Here is a 23,119-nt window from a genome sequence, read left to right on the forward strand (position 1 = left end):
TCAGAATATAGGAAGAAAGGCAGAAGTGTCATCAAACGAGTTCTACCTGTGAATTTGATCTTGTCTGCTTGACCGTACTGGAGCTAAGCCATCGATTTCGTCAAAGAAAATAATTGATGGGCGCATCTGATATGCCTAAAAAGCAGGTCCAGTGGTTGTATGTTATAAAACGGCTCAAATATGTAGATTTAACATAAACCATTTTAACCTATTTTCACTCAAACTGGCTTTGCAGAACTTATTTATAACTGTTTATAACTTATAAGACTATATATAAATTCTAAGATTTTTAAATTTAAAAAATTAATTTTAAAAATTTTAATTTATTTTATACATTTAACCACTATACATCACTTAGCTTGTAAAGTGAATTTACCCAGCATGAATACACTTTGCACCAGTCCAGTTGAGGATACTATACACGTTATCATCAATAGATAAAACATTCCAAGCTTTAAGGACTCAGAATAAATGATAAAAACAGCTTAATTTTATTTGCATTTTCAACTGGAACTACTTAAAATACATATTCCACTGGTTGTAGATCTTACATTTTACATAACATAGATCATGCAGGACATACACACACAAATTTATAAAAGACTAACTTTTAGAACAAGGCAATAAATAGAAGATAGTGGGAATGCATCATTTAGCAAGATGGCATGGTTTTTCTCTCTTTGAGTAAACACAATTTACAAACCTCAGAGTTCCAAAAAGATTTTTAAAAAATTTTTTGCTATAGGGTGTGTACGCTTGCTGGAAACAGAGAAAGGGAAAGTGAGAAAGTACCCCCAGAGGGGATAGCCATGCCACAATCCCTACTCCTCCATTTTCCTCTCGTAATTTTAGGCATGCACACATGTACACATGTCCAGCATGTTTTCCAAGTTGCTGAGTCCAGGACTCAAACCACGCAGTTGGCTGTGTAGGATCCAGGCATCTTAACCATATCATTGGCTGGTCCCCAAAAGAGATTTGAAAGGATCTGCAGCACCATTCCCTAGTAGATCAGAGCATATTATCTCACAATGTGCTGTTGATGCAATCTAGGATATGAAACAAACTAGTTTTTCATTCCCATACAGGGAAATAATTCACTGCTACTACCTAAGTGTGAGACCACTGGTCTCTAGGCATGAGACCTAAGATTCTAAAGAACTTCGATCCAGAGACCAGCAGATGGCGTAGTGGTTACCTTGCTGGGCTCCCGCACAGTAGACCACAGTTCACATCCTGGACCTGGCAGTTTTAACTCACGCCGGATGCATATGCGTGTGTGCCCAAGATACCAAGAGGAGAATGGATTATGGCATGGCCATCCCCCCAGGAGGTGGGGATGATTTCTCGCTCTCTGTCTCTCTGTCTCTCTGGAGAGCTCACACACCCTTATAGCAAAAGCCTCCCTTAAAAAAAAAAAAAAAGAAAAACAAAGAACTTTGATTCAATTATTCCTTTCTCTTCTTCCTATATAACTAACTGTTCACTGTAGGTTGATGTTATCTTGACACAAAATAAAATAACCTAAAAAGATGATGCTTCTGGTCTAATTCTTCTAAGTTTATTTCTGTGAAAAGTAATTAAATGCAAATTTATCTAATCCCTACATATTTATATTTGCACAGAATATAGACCTATCTGGAAAATGTTTAATATCATACCTGGTCAAACAGCAATCGCAGCTGTCTTTCAGATTCCCCTACCCATTTACTCAGACAGTCAGCGCCTTTCCTCATGAAAAACGCCACTCTTTTATCCCCTTGAGTGCACTCATTGGCAAGTGCTCTAGCGACCAGAGTTTTCCCAGTTCCAGGTGGGCCATAAAACAAACAACCTCTGTAAAATAACCGGGTATTTTAGTAGCATGTCAAAACAAAAATCAGGAATCAATTTCATTAATGCACTTAATTAGTTAATAAAAAAAGTATAAGACAACTGAAACATAGCTTCATTCCACAATTTAAAATCTGGGAGTTAATATTGATACTATCAAATTAATATTAAAACTAAATAAAATTTGTTTAGAACATTTTATTTATTCATCACGCTTATATCCTTACCTTGTATATATAATCATAACACAATCATGTAATTTAATTTTTATGGAAAAATCTATGTTGGAAGAAAGGAGAAATGTAGAGAGTATACCAGAAAAGTTTGGTGTTTCTGAAATTCATTAAACATTTAAGCAGGTACTTCCAACATTTCCTATCAGAATCACATGCTATTACTTAATATTAGAACCTTTCTAAGTTTAAGGTGAAGTGATTTCTCACTTTACCTCTCACTCTCTGGTGAAGAGAGAAATGTAGGAAAAGAGATTATTGGCTGACCATTCCCTTTGACGGGTGCTCCTCCTCCAATCCCCATTTCTCTCTAGCGAGTGTACATACGCTTTGGCAAAATTTTAAAAAACAAAACAAACAAAACACGAGAAGAACCAAGAGTAAGAGAGCAAAAATTCTGGCTAAATTTAAAACTATAATTAAATTACCTGGGGGGTTGAATTTTGAATTTTTCAAAGACTTCTGGATAAAGTAATGGAAATACCACCATCTCTTTTAGAGCTGCAATATGATTGGACAGACCACCAACACTATCAAATCGTACCTGGCAATGGAAGAGCACATTGGCATTCTTAAATTTGGAGTCAAAATTATAATGTTACCCCACCCCACTCCTATTACAAAGTAGTAGTATCTTAGTTGTGGTCTAAGGTAAAAAATATAAAATAAATGTCTGTAAATTTTAAAGTTTCTGATTAAAAGATAAAACTGGTTTAAAAAAAACTTCAAGACTAAAGCAAGTAACATTATAGTTCAAGCAGACATGGCAAAACGGTACTCACTGAAGAATCTACTTGCATTGGATCAACATCAGCAAGGCTTGCTCCGATTTTCATTCGATCTTTATAGATGCCTTTTAATTCATCTTTCCGAAAATTTAGCGGAAGGCATCTATTTAAAGACAGTTAAGAACAAAAAAAAAAAACAAAAAAAAACACATGTCCATCAACACACCCTCCTCCATAAATTCCATGTTGGAATATAGACATTAAAACTTTTTCTTAAATTACATTTTCAAAAAAGACCCATCTCATAGCATAAACCTTCCCCCCCCCAAAAAAAAGACCCATCTCAAGAAAATTAAAATATTCTCACTTTTATCATAAGTTCAGAACTTAAGGGTTAGAAATTTTTATGTCTGGGGCCAGGTGGTGGCACAGAGTAATGGAACTGGATCTACACAGGAAGGCCCAGGCTTGTGTCCTAAGATCTCCCTGGCATGCTGGGTGCACGCGTGTGTGCTCATGATTCAGGCTGGCTGAGGCTGGGGGTGAACTGCTGCATAAAGACTCTATTGGGGGTACTTGTCTTTGTCTCCACCACTCATGGAAGAAATAAGTGAATAAACTTAAAAAAAATTATATCTTTAGACATATAATCAAATGAAAATATCAAGTTATCAGCATACCAAAAACATGATAAAATAATTCATGGTCAAGAGTACAGATGGTACTAATGCAAATTATAATGATTATGTCTAATATATAGAGCGTTTTTACCATTTGCCAGATACAATTTTAAGTGTTTTACATCTATTAGCATTACTCCTCACAGCCTTATGAGGTATTATTATTTTTCCTATTTTAAAAGAAAACCAAGGCATATAAAGGGTAATTAATTTGCCCCAAGCCATCCAACTAGTAAGTGGCAGGGCCAAGAATCAAACATAAGCAATCTGTCTCCAGATCTGTGATAATTCTTTGCAAAATATTCAGTCTACCAGCATTTGGTCCACACCAATTTTCAAGCAAGAATTTATCACAAGCTTCATAATATTTTTTCAGAAACAATTACAGTAGGTTGCAAAGAAGATACCTAGAAGAACCAACTCATTTAATAGATGGAAAAAAGAAATTACTGGAACCAGCAGATGGCATAATGGTTACGTCACTGGACTCCCACGTAGTTGGTGCAGTTCAAGTCCTGGACACAGTGGCTTAAAACTCATGCATGCCCACAATTCTGAGAGGAGAATGGAGGCAAAGGGACTGTGGCATGGCCATCCCGCCTGGGGGTGACGTTTCTTGCTTTTTGTCTCTCTGGTGAGCACACATGCCCTTTAGCAAAATCTCTCTTAAAAAAAAAAAAATTACTTCTTAGAGAAAACTATTTGGACCAGAATGCCTAAGCAAAAAATGACTGCTGTAACCGAACACAAGTAAAAGCACATCAAGCTCACCCCAAGGGGCAATCCCCGCTAGTCCCAAACTCTTTGAAGAATGTATATAGTGAAATCTATGATGGACAAGTTTTTAGCTATTACTTCTTAAGGAGTATTTCTCAAATAATTCATAGAAATATCACAGAATACATAGGATTAGATGTACCTTTCTATGAATGAAGGCAAATGATAATCTAAGCTGTAACTATACCAGCTTTCTGATAGCTTACTCATAGATGTCCAACAGACATGAAATGCAAGTCACAAAAATAATTTTACATTTTCTATTAGCTACCCTAAACAAAGAAAAAAAAGTGAAATTAATGTTAATAATGCATTTATCTTAATATAGCTAAAGTATTATCATTTCGACATGCAATCAATTATTTTAAAAACAGGTATTTTAAATCCTTCTTTTTGGTACTAATTCTTTGACATCCAAGTACATATTTTACACAGAAACTTACGGTACATCTCAACTCAGACTATGTTTCGAGCACTCGATAACCACAGGCTACTGCACTAAATGAGGAAGCTCTAACATGATTCAAGAACAGAGGTTAGGGTACAGAGAATAACTGCTCATGTCTCTTGGATTATTACGTTCCAATGGCTTTGTCAAGCACTGGTTTCTAAACTAAGAATATTTTATTATTAGAATGTAAGTACCACCTTTTTGGTCACCCAACTACCTGTAAAATGAAAATAATCCTTGCCTTACCTACATCAAGTAACAACTGTGAAAATCAAATGAATTGATCAGTACACAACAGTGAGTTATAAAATGACTAAATCTTTCGATTTTCCTTGAGTCTCACAATAACAATTATTTACTATCATCTAAAAAATACATTTGAAATGGAAAAGAAAATAGCTATTTCCTCAAGTCAGTATTCTTTTTATTTATTTATTTTTAGAAGTTTATGCTATAGGGTGCGTGCGCTCGCCAGACAGACAGAGAGAGACATAGAGACAGAAAGAGAGAAATCACTCCCCAGGGGGGATGGCCATGCTGCAATCCCTTCTCCTCTATTCTCCTCTCTGGATCTTGGGCACACACACACATGCGCCTAGCATGAGTTTTAAGCCACCAGGTCCGGGATGTGAACCGCGGTTGACTACGTGGGAGTCCAGAGACATAGCCATTAGGCTAACTGCTGGTCCCAAGTCAGTATTCAAGTACCATTTTGAAGAATTTATATGACTTGGCAAGAAATCATAACCCTAGTTGTTTTTTTTTAAGAATTAGTTTATCTAACTTTGTTTATTATTATTATTTTAATTTTACCAGAGAGAGAGGAGAGAAAGTGAGAAAGCAAGATGCCAGGTCCAGGACTTGAACCACAGTCAGTCATGTGGGAGTACAGTGGCCCTAACCTGCCGGTCCCATAACCCAAGTGTTCTAACCTATTATTTGTTTCAACTATAGATACTTCTAATAAGACAGTATTCTGGTTTATATATTAAGCTATTATACAACTTTTTAATCAGCTAGGCTATACCTATGCCTAAATTATTGTTTTCTCACCATGGTTTAAAAAAGATAGCTGGCAGTTTCAAAAGCATCAGTGTGGCTCTTACCTGTTGATAGCCCTATTACGGCTCCTTTTCCTTCGTCTCTCAAAGTGCTGTTCGTCTTCAGAAGAGGAAGAGGAAGTGGAGTCGCTGCTATGGATTGCATGCCTTCGCCTATAGGGGAAAACAAAAATCATGATAAGGGAAGGCTGGAAAATTAAACTGAAAACATCAGAAATACGTAATGATCCAAAAGGCTTATCATAAAATTAATACATTTGCTGAAGCACTGAAGTTAAGCTTTGGTGGTTGTGTCTCTTCAAAGGAATTTAAAAACTTACATGCCTGAGAAAAAGGGAAAGACAGGGCTGTGGTAGAGCCGACAACCAAATGTTCAGTACATTATGGGATGGTCCAGGCATGGTATTTTCTTAATCTTGATAAATCAGATATAAGCTGATATAAACCAGAGAAAAGAGGGGAAAGGGGGCGGGACCAGCAGTTAGCGTAATGGCTATGTCACTGGACTCCCACATGGTTGACCATGGTTCGAGTCCCGGACCGGGTGGCTTAAACTCACACTGGGCGCATGTGCATGCGTGCCCAAGATCCTGAGAGGAGAATGGAGGAGAAGGGATTGCGGTGTGACCAACCCCCCTGGGGGGTGATTTCTCGCTTTCTGTCTCTCTGTCTGTCTCTGTCTGTCTGGCGAGTGCACGGGTCCTATAGCAAAAACCTCTCCAAAAAAAGAAAAGAAAAAAAAGGGGGGAAGGGGGAAATGAAATCTTTGAGTCCGTTATTTTAAAAAGTATTCTCAACATCATAAGTATATGAGGGAACTTTAAGAAGTTATGGAAAACTCGAATCAAAGTGCATGTTGAGAGCCAGCCAGTGGTGTGGTGGTCGAGGCGTGGATTCCCCACGGCTGACCGTGCAGCTTAAGACCCAGACCCAGCTGCTAGGAAAAAGCGCTGAGCACAGTGCATGTGTGCCCAAGATCCCAAAGGAGAGTGAAGGAGAAGGGAATGTTACTGTGGCCATCCCCCCAGGTGGGGTGCATTCTCTTTCTCTCTAGTGAGTGCAAATGTACTACCTTCCATGACCAAATCATGACCAGACAGTTTGCTTCAAGGAGACTTCCAAAACTGTTAAAATAGTTAAAATCTCCCAGGAATTCAGTCTTACTTCTAAGCAAATTAATAATACTAGGGAAAAGTAACATTTCCTACATCAATGTAACTTTTTTGCTTCCCTTTTAGTTTTCTCATTCAAGAACTACTATAATGCTACTATTACCCTGACTGTACTAATGCATCAAAAACTATTTTCATTACTGCTCTTTCTGCCATCTTGGAGCCTATGGAGGACTACTGGGGACAGGATTTGTAAAAGGCAACCCTGTCTGGAAGGATGTGCTCCAAGGCCATTTTTGCTGGCTATAAGCGGGGTCTCAGAAACCAAAGGGAGCACACAGCTCTTAAAATTGAAGGTGTTTGGGACCAGCAGGTGGCATGGTGGTTAAGGTGCTGGACACTCCCACATGGCTGACCAAGGTTCGAGTCCCAGACCTGGTGGCTTCTTTCTCACTTTCTCTCTCTCTCTCTCTGTGTCTCTCTTTGGTCAAATTAAAATGAATGAATAAATAAAGTTAAATAAAATAATTCTAAAAAGAAAAAATTGAAGGTGTTTATGCACGAGATGAAATAGAATTCTATTCAGGCAAGAGGTGTGTTTATGTGTACAAAGCAAAAAGCAACACAGTGACTCCTGTTGGCAAACGAAATAAAACCAGAGTAATCTGGGGAAAGGTTACTTGTGCCCATGGAAACAGTGGCATTATTCAAATCAAATTCTAAAGCAACCTTCCTGCTAAGGCCATTGGACATAGAATCTGTGTGATGCTGTACCCCTCAAGGATTTAAAATGATGAAAAGAAATGAATAAAAATGGATTCACGTTGTATTAAAAAAATTATTACTGAGAAGAATGAGGAAATATCAAGAACTACCTCCTTGCTAATTAAATTGTATAGACATGCAACAACTGCTGGGATTTAGAAGGAAAAGAAATCCACAAACAATTCAAATTGTCAATGGAAATGAACATCTTCTACGATGTAAGAAAAACAAGTTAAAGTACATCCAGGAAAGGATGACTGGGATCATGGTAAGTCCAGAAGCAACTGTAACTCAGAACGTTTCACATGGTAGAAAAATATGTCTGTGATTGTATCTGAAGATAGACTAAGGACCAGCAGTTAGTGTAATAGCTATGTCACTGGACTCCCCCGTAGTTGACCGCGGTTTGAGTCCTAGACCCGGTGGCTTAAACTCACGCCGGGCGCGTGTGCGTGCGTGCCCAAGATCCCGAGAGGAGAATGGAGGAGAAGGGATTGCGGTGTGGCCACCCCCCTGGGGGGTGATTTCTCACTTTCTGTCTCTCTGTCTCTGTCTGTCTGGCGAGTGCACACGCCCTATAGCAAAAACCTCTCAAAAAAAAAAAGATAGACTAAACCCAGGCCAACATATGGCAGGGAGGTTGAGGCAGCTGGACCCCACACGGCCAAGTATGCGGTTTGAGCCTCAGACCTGATGGCTTGAAAAAGACGTTGGGCATGTGTGTGCATGCCCAAAATCCCAAGAGGAGAATGAAGGAAAAGGAAATGCAGTTTGGCCATATTCCTCTAGGAGTGATTTCTATTTTCCCTCTCTCCTTTTCTGTCTCTGTCGAGTACACACACCCTAAAAAATTTCTATATATCCCAAAAAAAGGGGGGGAGAATAAAACCTGAATTCTAACTTAATGTGGTGATTAAATAAAACAAATCTGTGTAAAATGCTTAATACAGAGAGCTGGGAATACAGTAAACGCTGAGTTAACAGCAGCTCTATTATTAAAGTATCAAACAACAGAATAAACTACCTTAACAAGGTAGTAACTAACACTTTCTACCAGTGGAACCAAAAGCAGAAACTAGTCATTAGGATTGGAGATCAGAGAATTAAAGGCATAAGCTCCCCCAAATATAGAGTATTAGAATTCTATCCTAATATTCTCAACCTTTAGACTCTATGATCCTGTCCTAACAAAGCCACAATTATGGTCATGTATCAATCACTGTTTCAGAACCAAACCTGTTCATTCGTTTACAATAAGGACTTCTTGGTCCTGCAGAAGATAATCGGTATCTTGGTCTTGCAGGAGAAGCTGGGCCACTATAAAATATGTTGGGTTTTCTCTGGTGACGAGGTTCTGAAAAAAGAAATATATATATAAAACATATAGCTATGTATGAAGGTAACTTTCCTCTTCATCTAAATACTTAAGAAAGTGCTGCCTTCCATTATATGATTGTACAAGTAAATATCTACGATAGAATATTTCACTGTGTTTTAAATCATTTATGTCCTCACAGCTGCTGTTCAAAATATGTACACCAACTAACTAAACCACACACTGTTCATAAACACCCACTGCGATTGTACAGATGCCTAACAGGTATCAGCCCTGCTCACAAGAACTGAGGTACAATGTCAGCATAAATCAAAAGTAGTCCTAGTTTTACAAACTGATAAATAAAGTAGAAATCTCTGCAATCTAAAATAAGGACAGACATAAAATTTCAAAATAAGAGCCCAATTATTTGCTTTGATCAAGGCTAACATTCTTTGGAAAGACTTCTTGCAAAATGTAGGGTAGATTAGGACAACAGTCATGAGTATTAAGCAAATAAAAACATGAAAAATATTTTAAAATAAAGATAATGGGGATCAGCAGCAGTTGGCGTAATGGCTATGTTGCTGGACTTCCATGTGATCGACCGTGGTTCGAGTCCCGGACCTGGTGGCTTAAACTTACACCGGGTGAGTGTGCGTGTGTGCCCAAGATCCCAAGAATAGAATGGAGGAGAAGGGATTGCGGCATGGCCATACCACCCAGGGGATGATTTCTCGCTTTCTGTCTCTCTGTCTCTGTCTTTCCAGTGAGCACATGCGCCCTATAGCAAAAACCTCTCAAAAAAGAAAAAAAAAAAGATAACAGAGGAGAAACAGTAAAAATAAACTAATATAAGTCCATGTCCTCTTAGGGGAGCAATTATACACACACACACACGCACACACACACACTGAGCACTTACTCTCCAACGGAGCCTGGTAGTAAACAGTAGCTTTTCGCTGTCTAAGGTAGTATCGTTTTTGGTTATCTTCTCCGTCTTCTTCATCTTCTTCATCATCATCTTCTTCTTCATCATCGTCATCATCATCTTCTCCATCATCTTCATCTTCTTGGTCTTCACCCTCTTCAGATGATTCTACAATTAAGAAACGTTTAATTCCACAAAGATACTCACCAAAATGTTAACAATTTTTAACATAGGAGAGTTCGGAGAGAAATAGGCACCTTTTAAAATTGATCTACTCCTAGATTGTTCATAGAAAGAACTTTTAATTCTTTTGCAACATTAAATAAAGAGGTTTTAAAATGAAGTAAAAATATGTAGAATTTAAAAATCTAGAGGAAGGACAAAGGGGGAGTAGAGAAATAAGTTGGAAGTCTATTGTTAGTAGGTACCGAAATGGAATTTCCAGTGTTCCTGCAAATTTCATTCATAGCTATACTTAGGCTACCCAGCTAATGTAACATGTTGAGAAGTTTTAACCACCTCCTCTTCTTAGTTTTCATCTTTTAAACTTAAGTTTGGCACTCCATTCAGTCCTTCTGGCTGTCACTGAGTTTGCATGATAATGGTAAAACATCTTTACTCAACAGTTAAATACATTTCAGAAAACTGTTTTTCACTAAAGAAAAGTTTCAATAGATTAAAGTAATAAGTCTTAAAAGAAGAGCAAAACTCAACTTTAATCACTTGTTAACTAAAATGTTAGCAAGATATATGATGTGCTGTCTGTAGACATATCAGCAAACAATGTTATTTGCTTTAGCATTATTGATTTCAATTACTTTCCCGGATAAAACATACTATCCTTTTAAGCTCTCTCTTGAGCCCATTTTTTTCCTTTTAAATTATGACCAATTCTCAGATTGCTCCCAAGTTACTGATCTCTCTCACACAAATTATCACCAATGTCACAGCTTCTGAATAAAAAGGCTATTTCCTTCTAAGTAAAAATATCTTATATTCAAAGCCAGAAGACAGAACAAAAGACTAACCCACACTGCCTTCTTGATTATCAGTTGTTTCTTCATCAGTTCTTTGAACATCTTTTTGTTTTCCTCTTGTGTACATATTAAGATTGCCCTACAAATGTTTAAATAAAAGACATTAACATTTAGTACATATGTTTAATATATATTTATTTTAAAATTATTTATAAAAATATTTCAGTAAGACCCTTCAACCTTGTTTAAAATGAAGACGTTTATAATTATAAACTTACAATTTTAGCAGTAACTAGTGATTAAGCAAACAAATGCTGGACAAACTAATGAATAATTTAGCCAAAAATGGATTAGATATACTACAGATTATTAAATTATCCTTTTAATGGAAAAATATATTTACTTCTTCCGTTTCATTAAACACTCCCAAGTCTTCAAGTTCTCTCATTCGTTGTCTGCGCATCTTCTTCATGTCATCCATTTTTTGCAGTACAGCTTCAGCAGTGCTTTTTAAAAAATGACATAAACATAAGCTAAAATTATAAAAGTAGATTTTTAAAAAAAATTTCTGTCTGTCTCTAGGTCAAGCACTATAGCAAACTAAAAAAAAAATCTTTCATTACAATCTTGTGGTGCTAAAGTTTTAAATATCTGCATAAATATTAGCATAAAAGATCACTGGCTTACTTGCATAAAAATATTTTAATATTTCTTTCTTAAAATTTAAATAAATACATAGAATTATAACAAAGATCTCTAATTCTCCTTTATGCTTTATACAAACTGAATGTGCTAAATGTTCAAGCTGGTAGAAATTCACAGTTCTTCCCCAACAAAAAGCTTTCTGTGGGACCAGCAGTTAGTGTAATGGCTATGTTGCTGGACTCCACGTAGTCAACCACGGTTCGAGTCTCAGACCTGGTGGCTTAAACTCACGCCGGGCGCGTGTGCATGCATGCCCAAGATCCCAAGAGGAGAAGGGATTGCAGCATGGCCATCCCCCCTGGGGGGTGATTTCTTGCTTTCTGTCTCTCTGTCTCTCTCTGTCTTTCTGGTGAGCGCACACTCCCTATAGCAAAAACCTCTCCAAAAAAAATAAAGCTTTTTACCAGCTAAGTCATCTTGATCTAAGGAATGTTTACTTACTTTGTTATAAGTTTGTCAAATAACATGGACTGGTTAACAGCACTATACCGACTTCTAATCCTACAACTGCGTCGAACTTCAACATCACCATTTTCGTGCAAGTGCTTTGCAGTTTGAACAATGTTTCTAGTCCTCAATGACCGAGTAATTGGAATCATTTTGTCTTCACAGATGTGTACATAAAAATAAATAGAAAGATGTGAAATAACAGTATTTATAAAATAATTCTGAAATAAAAAACTGAATATCAACACTGTCATATAACAAAATTATATCTTAACAATAACATCTTTTTTTAAAACAAAATAAAAATATACTGTAACTTTATTTAGAAAAATAAAGTTACAGTATATAACTACCATATGAATCCGCCCTTCTACTCCCAAAAGCAAAGATAAATAATATAAAAACTTCTACAGGAATGTTAAAAGGAGCTTTGTGGTAGACTCAGATTGAAATCTAAGTTCATCAAAAGATAACGAGATAAAAAATTGTGGTGTATGCTTATAATGGAACAACATGGATAAAACTCAAAGTAATTATGCTGAGTGAAAGAAGTCAGACCCAACAAACAAAGGCATACTGGGCCAGCTGGTGGTGGTACAGTGGTTAAGAGGCTGAATTCCACATGGTCGAATGGGTGGTTCAAGTCCTGGACTCAGCAACTTGAAAAGACCATGAGCAAGCGCACATGCACACGTGTCCAAAATCCAGAGAAGAGAACAGAGAGGAGACTGTGGCATAGCCATCCTCTGGGAAGTGCCTTCTCACTCTCCCTCTATCTCTCTTGGGCAAATTAAATTACCCTATAGCAAATTAAAAAAAAAAAAAAAAGCATACCATGTGATTCTACTTACATAAAACTCTAGATAATGGAAACTAATCTATAATAAAAGGAAGCATACTAGTGGTTGCTCAGGAATCTGCGGTGAGGGGTTGAAGTGGGTGGAGAAGTGAGAAGAAGAGCTAGAAGTACCAGGAAGAATTATGAAAAGTCTTAATGAAAATTTTTGTGGGATTGTGGAGGGGAGCGATTATCTTCACTATCTTATTTTGGTGATGGTTTTCATGGCATACACTTTGTCAAAATCTAACAAACTCTAAAATATGTACATTTATTAAAAATATGTAGTTTATTATATGTGTCTCAATAAACCTATAAACAAAATATTAATTACACGTTTTTAAAATCTGAAATACTTTTGACATTACTTACCTTCTTTGCACTCTTCTCTTTTTTTGTCAGCCTGTTGTCTAGCCAACTGCCTACATGAAGAAATAAATAATTCAAAATAATGGACCAAGCTTTTTTTTTTTTGCGAGAGAGATTTTCGCTATATGGCGCGTGCGCTCGCCAGACAGAGACATAGAGACAGAAAGCGAGAAATCACCCCCCAGGGGGGGATGGTCCCGCCGCAATCCCTTCGCCTCCATTCTCCTCTCAGGATCTTGGGCACACACGCACATGCGCCCGGTGTGAGTTTTAAGCCACCGGGTCCGGGACGTGAACTGCGGTCGACTACATGGGAGTCCAGCGACATAGCCATTACGCTAACTGCTGGTTCCCTGGACCAAGCTTTAAACCCTTTTCTATAATACAAACTAAGACAAAGAGTCAGCCTGGAGAATAAATACCCAAAGACCAAGAAAACCTAAAAGGCACTGAAAAACTAGTTTGAGAATATCTGTGTTTATACACAAGTTTAAATATCACTTCAGAGGTTTTGTAAATGCCTTGAAGACCATCCCCGATCACTGGAACCTAGCAAAGATGCTACGATCAAAGGAATATATAGACCCTGACTACAAGGCACAGTTACTCAGATCTTTCTGTATTTTTCTAAGAATATATCCATCTTGGTCTGATCTTTGAGAACCAAGCAGATTGAACACTATCTTAATGTACCAAGGGAGGTGTACTCAGGAAAGTATTCAGATGTGAATGTAGAACCTTCCTAGTGTCAGCCTAGTAGGTAGTGAAGAGATGACTGCAGTGAAGCACACTGGAAATCATGAAAAGGATAAGGAAATGTACATAAAGCAGAGCCTATAAACACTGTGGGCTGTTTTATATAAGGTCTATACAAACAGATAATGATATTACTACATGTAAAATAACAAAACAGTATTTATAATAATGATCTGAATAAAAGGAGAGGTTTTATTGGGGGGTGGGGGGATTTTTACTATAGGAAGCGTGCACTCGCCAGAAAGACAGAGACAGAGAGACAGAAAGCAAGAAATCACCCCCCAGGGGGATGGCCACGCCACAATCCCTTCTCCTCCATTCTCCTCTCAGGATCTTGGGCACACACGCACAAGGGTCTGGCGTGAGTTTAAGCCACTGGGTCCAGGACTTGAACTGCAGTTGACTACATGGGAGTTCAGCAACATAGCCATTACACCATCTGCTGGTCCCATGGAAAGGATTTTTATATAACAAGTATCCCCCAGAACCAGGCTGTGGTGTGGTGGTTAAGGCAGCCAAGTCTCACATGGCCGACTGCACACGACTTGGGAAACACAGAGTGTGAGTGTGTGAGCCCACAATTCTGAAAGGAAGGAGAAATGAAGAAGGGACTGCAGTATGATCATTTCTCAAGGGAGTGCTTTCACTTTCCCTCTCTCCCTCCCAGGTGACTGCACATACCCTAGGTCAAAAGGGGGAGGGTGGGAAAGGGGAAGGAGGAAAGAGGGAGAGAGAAGACAAAGTATGTATTATGAAAAAACTATGTGTGAATTTCAGAATTTTCCACCAAAATAAACTCGTACTTTAATTACATTTTTCTACTAATTTTTCTTAAAGTATTTTTTCAAGTTTGCTTCTTCCACGAGTGAAGAGAAAGACAGAAACAAGGAGACGGCAACCTAATAGGATCCTGATGCTGTGATCTACCCCCAACTTCCGTCAGCCCCAGACCACGGGTGCACTCATACTGTGTGTGCTCAGTGAGGTCTCAGATGTGAACTTGGAACCTTCTCACGTGAGTCAGCCTAGCAGAGCACTGAGTTTTACTGCTGTACCACCATCTACCCCCTATTCATCTACAAACTTCGAGGTCCCCTCATATACCAAAAAGAATCAAAAACCTATATCCACACAAAAATTTGCCTATCAATGTTCATATAATTATTCGTAATGGCCAAAAAATGGAAATAATCCAAATACCCATCAGCTGATAAATAAACAGAACATGATATATCCATGCAATAAAAGCTTTTATCCCATTTCCTATAGACACAATTATACTTATTTGTGGGGTACAATGTGATTTGTCAACACAGAATGTATTGTGTGTTGATTAAGTCAGAAGCACTGATGGTACACCCATCATCTCAGGGAAAATGCAAAATCCTCATTTTCAGTTACTCTGAAATACACAGTAAATTGTTTACTGCATTTTATAACACCAGATTTCATTCTGGTCTATCTAGAATTTTGTTTCCATTAATCAAGATCTGTCCTTCCCCCAATTCTTTCTAGAATACAGTAGTCATTATCTGATTCTACTTCTTGAGGTATTTTTTCCCCCACTTTCCACATGAAAGAGAACGTCTAGTATTTCTCTCTTGGCACATGGTTTATTTTACTTAACATAATGTCCTCCAGGCTTATTTATTTGGCCTCAAATGACAAGATTTCATTATTTTTCCTGGTTGAGTTGTATTCCATTGTGTATTTCCTTGTGACTCACACATCTTCTTCCTCCATTCATGTGCTAATGGACAGTTAAGGATCCCATGTCTTAGCTATTGTGAACTGCACTGCAGTAAAACTGGTGCAGATATCTTTATGACACACTGATTCCTTCCCTTCTGATATATGCCTAATAGTTAGATTACTGGATCATAGGGCAGTTCTAATTTTAGGAACTGTTTGCTTTTTTTTTTAAGGAACCATCATACTGTTTTTCATAAAGGCTAAACTAATCTACACTCCCAACAATACATAAGAGTTGGGACCAGCAGTTAGCGTAATGGCTATGTTGCTAGACTCCCACATAGTTGACCGCAGTTCGCGTCCCGGACCGGGTGACTTAAAACTCACGCCAGGCGTGTGTGCGTGCGCACCCGTGATCCCGAGAGGAGAATGGAGGAGAAGGGACTGCGGCATGGCCATCCCCCCGGGGGGTGATTTCTCGCTTTCTGTCTCTCTGTCTCTCTCTGTCTGGTGCTTGAGTGGACGCGCCCCATAGCAAAAACCTCTCCAAAAAAAAAAAAAAAGGAAACGAAAAAATAAAAAAAACATATAAAAGAGTTCTCTTTTCTCTGCATCCTTGTCAGCATTTTTCTCCATATAAAGAACTATGAACTGCACCAACCAACCTTATCAGTTGCACCTATACATATTATAAATACCATTTTGAACAAGAAAATAAAGACAAGCAACTGTATATATGTTAATTTTTAATTCAATTATTCATTTGTGACAATTTCATTTCAAATAAATATTTTATTACCTAAAAATCTAGATAACTAGTCAAGAATACTTCTAAAATTAAACCCAATTCCCAAATTACTACTATTTTGAATTACTGCTTGACCATCTTGATTTACCTTGTAAAATGCCTGCCATTCGTATGTTTCTCTGTTATTTCCATATTCTTATCAAAACTAGAATCCGAAGAAGTCTGTGCATTCTTCCTCAAAGATCTTAAAGCAGGTGTCCGGTGGAAAGTTTTGACTTCCTTAACTGAAGATCCATCCTTTAATAAAAATTAAGAAAGTCACTAAGTTTTTCTTAATTGAAAATTAAAAGTTTTACTTAGTTAAAAATCCTCAACTTAAACTCCTAAGAATTTCTGATTACAAGTCAGTAACATTTACTTTTCATGTAGAATCATTTTGCATCTCCAAGAAACTAAACAATCAGTTCATGATAAATGAATAGCAAGATTCTCTATGAAATACCTAATATAAAATATGTTGGCTATAAGTTCTATTTCATAACAAGTAGTCTAGAGTGAAGTTTCTTACCACGCGATCAACTGCAGTTCAGACCTGGGCTTGCCTGTGTGTGCACGCCCCCAATTCCGACAGATGGAGAAATGAAGGGAAAGGGAATGCAGTGTGACCTTGCCTCATTGTGGGATGTTTTCTCCCTCTCTCTCTCTCAAGCAAGCACACTTATCCTCTAGCGATTAAGTACAAAGCAGACCAAAAAAACCTAATAGTTTGGGCTGGCTCCTTAGCACAGCAGTAATGCAAAGCTCAAGAGAAGCCTGGTCCCACATGCACCGTCACTGGAATCCCTGCCTGGTCAGCCTGATCACACTTGGGCATGAGCACAGGTGCCCAAGCTCTGATCTGCCGAGCTAGAGGACTGGAGGAAGGGGATCGAGTATGGCCAAACCTGTGGAGAGCGTTCACATCTCTTACCCTCAAGTGCACGTGCATATGCTCTATCACAAATAAAATTAAATAGATACAAAGAAAAAATTTTAATTGTAACAGTTCATGATAGTAGGTACTCATGTATTTTAAGGCGACAGAAACTAGAAACACCTAAGAAAGATACATGCAAGCACACACTCACACACAAATAAAAGAACAAACATTACCTGGCACCCGACCACTGGTAGCAACCTTAAAGTAACTGGACTATCAGAATTAAAATTCTGGTTTGGATGAAGTAAAGTTAACTCTACCTGTTTTTCCCAATTTCATGCAACAGCAGAATTCAAAAACTGTTGAGGTATACTTACCTGTTGTAAATACCACAGAGCTTCATGCACTTTTGTTTTTATTCAATAGACTAGAAGCTCTCCAAGGCAGTATGCTACTTTGTGAGTTATAGAGAGGTTCTATCATAAAGTATTCAAAAGTTCATACACACCTCTCTGAAAGCACATAAAGTGTATTTTTACACTAGAAGTCATGTAGAAGGCCAGCCCTATAGTACAACAATTAAGATGTGCAGAGGTAGTCAGATCCCACATGGCCAATCACAGTTTGAATCCTAGCCTCTGCAGCTTGGGGAAAAAAAAAAAATAACACACTGGCCTTATACATGCATGCATGCCTAGCAAACTGACAGAATGAAGAAATAACAGGGGAAAATCTGTGGCATGACCAGGCCTCATTCTCCCTCTCTCTTTCGTGCGTGCATATATGCTATCTGGCCACAAAAAAACCCCCAAGAAAATCAAAGGTACAAAACAACTCTATAATTCAATGTCTTACTACTCCAAAAACTGATCACTTTAAAACTCAGGCAATGTTTTAGGGGGAAAAAAACCAAAAAACCCCAAAAAACAAAAAACAAAAAACAAAACCACTCCCTGTCTACCTCCCCAAGGCTGGCTTTAATGTGTTACCTTATTTTGTTTTACCAAGGAATTTAATTTTGTTTTGGGAAGAATACTTGCTTGGTTCACAAAAAATAAGAATATTTAGACCACAAAGATTTGTGTAAAAACTAGACAAGTACTTCTTGAAACATTAAATGCATATGATTTATTACCACTTTTGTCATTGTACCTATTATTTAAGAATACTTGGAAAAAAGAAAAAGCCTACACCGTATGTAAGTGTATTATTCTTAAAACATAGATGTACATCTTAGATTGGTGTAGTGTGACATAAGACTTGCCAAAAAATATTTCAAAGGAATCTATTTCCTGATTCTCAACTTCCATAAGCAGTCTTTCATAAACCTGACCTGCCTGAAAAGACACAATGAATTCCATTCATCTACCTTCCTCCTATTTTACAAAAGAAAGTCCTTCCTCCCACCAGTTCTGAATCTCACCATTATGGAGTGCCTCAAGGCATCAAAAACCTTTATAAAGTCAAAGTAAAAATATTGATGAAAGTGTTTAGAAACTGAATGACTAAGCAAGACAACAAATCCTTATCCATGTTTAAAATTCTTTGCTTTTAACAAAATTGAAAAACGTTAATAAAGCTAAGAGACCATTGAAAATAATTTTAGGCAAGTAATTTTTGATGTGCAAGCCAGGAAAACCGAGTGGAGGAGATAACAAAACTCCCTGCATTACTATCTACTTCCATGAACAGTGTTTTGCAGCGCTTACATTTATAAAGAGAGAGCTACAGCAATAAAATACACCACAGATACATGAATTAATCTCATGGAATCTAAAGAAATCTCACCTTCTATGTTTAACCATTTTAAATCAAATTAGGCATGTTTTTGTTGTTTTGATGGATTAAGCATTTAGTAATTATGATAACTTAATTCACAAAAATTTTTTCTTAGAAATTTGTGTTCACAGAAAAGAGGAAAAAAACATCAAATTTTGTTTTAAAAGTATGAAATGATAATTGATTAATGACTTTTAATCATGAAAATATACATATATTTTTTTTTTTGCTGGAGAGGTTTTCGCTATAGGGCGCTTGCGCTCGCCAGACAGAGAGAGACATAGAGACAGAAAGCGAGAAATCACCCCCCAGGGAGGATGGTCATGCCGCAATCCCTTCTCCTCCATTCTCCTCTCAGGATCTTGGGCACACATGCACACATGCCTGGCGTGAGTTTTAAGCCACTGAGTCCGGGACACGAACTGTGGTCGACTACATGGAGTCCTGCGACATAGCCATTATGCTAATATTTTCATGGTCCCCATGAAAATATTTTTTATTAAGATAAAATCCTGTGCATTAAATGGATTAAAAATGCAGATTAAGGGCCAGTATGTGCCAAGATGACTGAGGTGGCTGGATCCCACAGGGCCAAGTATATGGTTCAAGTCCTAGACCTGGTGACTTGAGAGAGACAGTGGGCCCACTTGCATGAGCTTTCTCTCTTTCTCTCACTCCCTGGCAAGTCCACACATCCTCTGGTGATTTTTTTTATTAAAGAGTAAAGAATCATGGTAAAATTACTAAATGCTAAAAGAGCTTGTTTAGGTATTTAACATTCCACAACCTATCAAACAATTGTTTTTTAGTTCCCAGTGGATACATGTGAAGTCTGACATAACAATTTCATTTTTTTTAAAGGTTTTTGCTATAGAGCTCATGCACTCACCACAGAGACAGAGAGAGACAGAGAGACAGAAAGCGAGAAATCACCCCCTGGGGAGATAGCCATACCGCAATCCCTTCTCCATTCTCCTCCCAGGATCTTGGACACGCACACACATGTGCCAGGCGTGAGTTTAAGCCACCAGGTCCTAGACTCGAACCACTGTCAACTACATGAGAGTCCACCGACATGGCCATTATGCCATCTGCTGGTCCCTTTATGATATTCTTAGCTACATGATTCAACTTTTTCTCGCCTTTAAAATACAACCATTGTTTCAAATCTCTGTAGTTCTTTGTGTTTTGCTGGGCCTCAAAGATACGTATCCTAATCTCTTATCAAATTCTGATATAGTATTCTCAATAGTCTACTGCTCTCCTCTTTAGCTGGAAACAACACTGTCTTCTCTTCCTGTATCTGAACGATTCTCAGACCCCCTTTCCTGTATTATGTGTCATTTCTCTCCCCATTCCTATTACTATAACCCTAATTTTAACTCTAGTGTTCTTTGTTTTGTCTATTGTGTTAACTGTGCTTTAATTAAGAACCAGAATTCTGGTGACAGAATGCCTACTTTGATTTTTGGCATGTCACTTAGAATTGTGTAATCTTACGTACATTACCTAAGCTCTCTGTGCTTTAGTTTCCCATACCTCATGTAACATCAATGAATAACGCAACCACGTGTACTGAGTGTAAGACACCCCCTCATACCCGTAATGAGGAAAATAGGTACTTCACAGGGCAAATACATGTGTTGATCTATTAGATACTGTCTGGTACGTACTACTTACATAGCAGTTGCTACTACTGTTATCTGTTAACCAGTCTTCTAAGCTCCAGATTGGTTGATTGTAATCTAACCTTAATATTATTTCTTGAGATTTCTGTCCTAACTTCTGCTTTCTTTATTTTTATAATTGCTGGAAGGCATGTAAACACAACAAAGAGAGACAGAGAAAGGGAGAGAGAAAGAGAAAGCACCCCGATGGGGTGTGACCACATCACACTTCCTTTTCCATTTCTTTATCCTGTTGGGATTTGGGGTACACATGTACAAATGTTTTTCAATATGCTGAGGCCAGGATTTGAAGTGTAGTCAGCCAGGGGAAATGTGGCTACCTTATCCACTAGGGAACAGGGCCAGCCCAGCTGCTCTATGCTTTCTAAGCTGCAACTTCTAAACCGAAAATCGTGGGCCCTTTCTGTTATATGTGTGAATGCAGAGTGACCATGTTGTCATTCTCGAGAGCACATTCATTGCCACATGTCAGAATCTCCCTATGTATGCTTTGTCACATTTCGTTGAGGTGTATGCTTTTCATTTTTCAGCACTGTGTTATACTTCAAATTTTAAGAAAATCTGTATGTTGTATACATCAATGTTGAGTTTAGAACATTTTTTTCAGACTTTTAAATAAATAAGTAGTTTTAAACATAGTTTTTTTAACATGTTGTAGTATGTAGAAGGTACAGTTTTTTTAACTACATACTACAATATGTAGAAGGTACAGTTAAAAACATACTACAATATGTAGAAGGTACAGTTAAAAAAAAACTGTACCTTCTACATACTACAACAGGTTCTTGCTTTTTTATTTTTACCCAACACATGGGAGGATAAATATGTGGGTAGGATCAGTCAATAGCATGGTGGTAAAGGTGGCTGGATCCCACCGGGCAAACTCTATGGTTTGAGTCCATTTACCCACCACCCACTGCTGGAGTGAGTGTGTGTGTATGCACAACACCCCAAAAGGAGAACACAGGTTGCGTGGCCATGGCCCTGAAGGGTGTTTTCTTCTTCCTCCTCACCCAACAAGTACACACGTCCCATAGCAATTTTTTTTTTTAATGTAGGAAGATAAACACAGAGCCGGCAGGTGGCATGGTGATTAAAGGCACTAGCTTCCCACATGGCCGACTGTCGTTTGAGTCCCAGACCTGATGGCTTGCTTTCTTTTTCTCTCTCTCTCACACTCTGTCCCTCTCTAGTCAAATTAAAATAAATGAATAAATAAGTAGTTAAATAAAGCAATTCTTTCTATAAAAGTAAGTAAATACAACCCAAAAATAATGCACAATCATCACCCCCAAAAAACTACTATGCGGGGCTGGCAGGTGGCATAGTGGTTAAGGGTGCTGGACTCCCACATGGCCAACCACAGTTCAAGTTCTGAACCTGGTGGCTTGCTTTCTCACTTTCTCTCTCAACAAACTGGAAAATAATAATAATAAATAAAATTAAATTAAATAATTCTTTAAAAAAAAAACCCTACCATGCATCTTTTAAGTGACTCTTGAACATGAGAAACAACCCTAATTGTACAGAAATCCAAAGAGCCTCACACATACGAAAGTACACAAATAGATAAGAGTTACTCTGACTCTGAGGGAAAAAGAAACCACAGAAAAAACATCCAAAGTTCTAAGATTGTTAGAATGAAAATAAAAGTTTAAAAAAACAAAAAGACAAAGCTATCATAACAATATACCATTCAGGGTATCCATACAAGATGAGAGAAAAAAAATCCATAAGTATAGCTGAATGAGATCACATTTTAATGTGTACGTAGAATATAATTAATATAATTATATATTAACATAACTAATCTAATTGATGAAGACGACAAGATACCTTCAGAACTTGAAGGTCACCCTGTGATATTAGACTAAGAAAAATTCAAGTTAATGAATTAATATAAATAAATTCAGCCATTTATAAAAGTAACGGACTGAACAGACTAAGAAATATCCAAAGGCTATCAGGTGATTGGAAAGTTAAGACTCTGAAATGCCTAACTGATGTACTATGGAGGCCAAGGTATATTTCAATCAAATGTACTGAGTGGAAGGCCAACTTATAAAATATTCCAAGTACAAGGCATGTTTCATTTTGGTATTGGTGGACTTGTCAGTATGAATATATTCCCTCTCAAGACTATCCATTTCTTTTGATCCAATCCCATGTTCACCAAAAAACCCTATCATTTTAAATTGGTTTATCACATGTGCTCTGATTTATAGAAGGTAGTAGTTTGTTTTCAAAAGGTATAATCCCGCCTTTTGGCCAAAACCGCCATCTTCCAGTAATTAACCAAAATGAACACAAAGGGA

General features: G+C 37.7%; 1 protein-coding gene across 3 annotated transcripts in view; it reads right to left on the reverse strand.

Annotated features, from left to right (window-relative positions):
- Window positions 1–23,119, reverse strand: part of ATAD2 (ATPase family AAA domain containing 2) — a 64,419-nt gene that overhangs the window by 36,594 nt on the left and 4,706 nt on the right. For all 3 annotated transcript variants that reach the window (XM_006157531.3, XM_006157530.3, XM_006157532.3), the window contains exons 2-13: window positions 16,567–16,715; window positions 13,226–13,275; window positions 12,010–12,172; window positions 11,267–11,369; window positions 10,915–11,002; window positions 9,881–10,054; window positions 8,877–8,994; window positions 5,809–5,916; window positions 2,849–2,957; window positions 2,495–2,610; window positions 1,662–1,836; window positions 47–135 (exon numbers count right to left, since the gene is read on the reverse strand). In XM_006157531.3, the coding sequence (XP_006157593.1) occupies window positions 47–135; window positions 1,662–1,836; window positions 2,495–2,610; window positions 2,849–2,957; window positions 5,809–5,916; window positions 8,877–8,994; window positions 9,881–10,054; window positions 10,915–11,002; window positions 11,267–11,369; window positions 12,010–12,172; window positions 13,226–13,275; window positions 16,567–16,715 (1,442 nt within the window). The remainder of the gene's footprint in view (window positions 1–46; window positions 136–1,661; window positions 1,837–2,494; window positions 2,611–2,848; window positions 2,958–5,808; window positions 5,917–8,876; window positions 8,995–9,880; window positions 10,055–10,914; window positions 11,003–11,266; window positions 11,370–12,009; window positions 12,173–13,225; window positions 13,276–16,566; window positions 16,716–23,119) is intronic.

Source organism: Tupaia chinensis, unplaced genomic scaffold, assembly GCF_000334495.1.
Source record: "Tupaia chinensis unplaced genomic scaffold, TupChi_1.0 Scaffold000545_1, whole genome shotgun sequence".
NCBI lineage: Eukaryota > Metazoa > Chordata > Mammalia > Scandentia > Tupaiidae > Tupaia > Tupaia belangeri.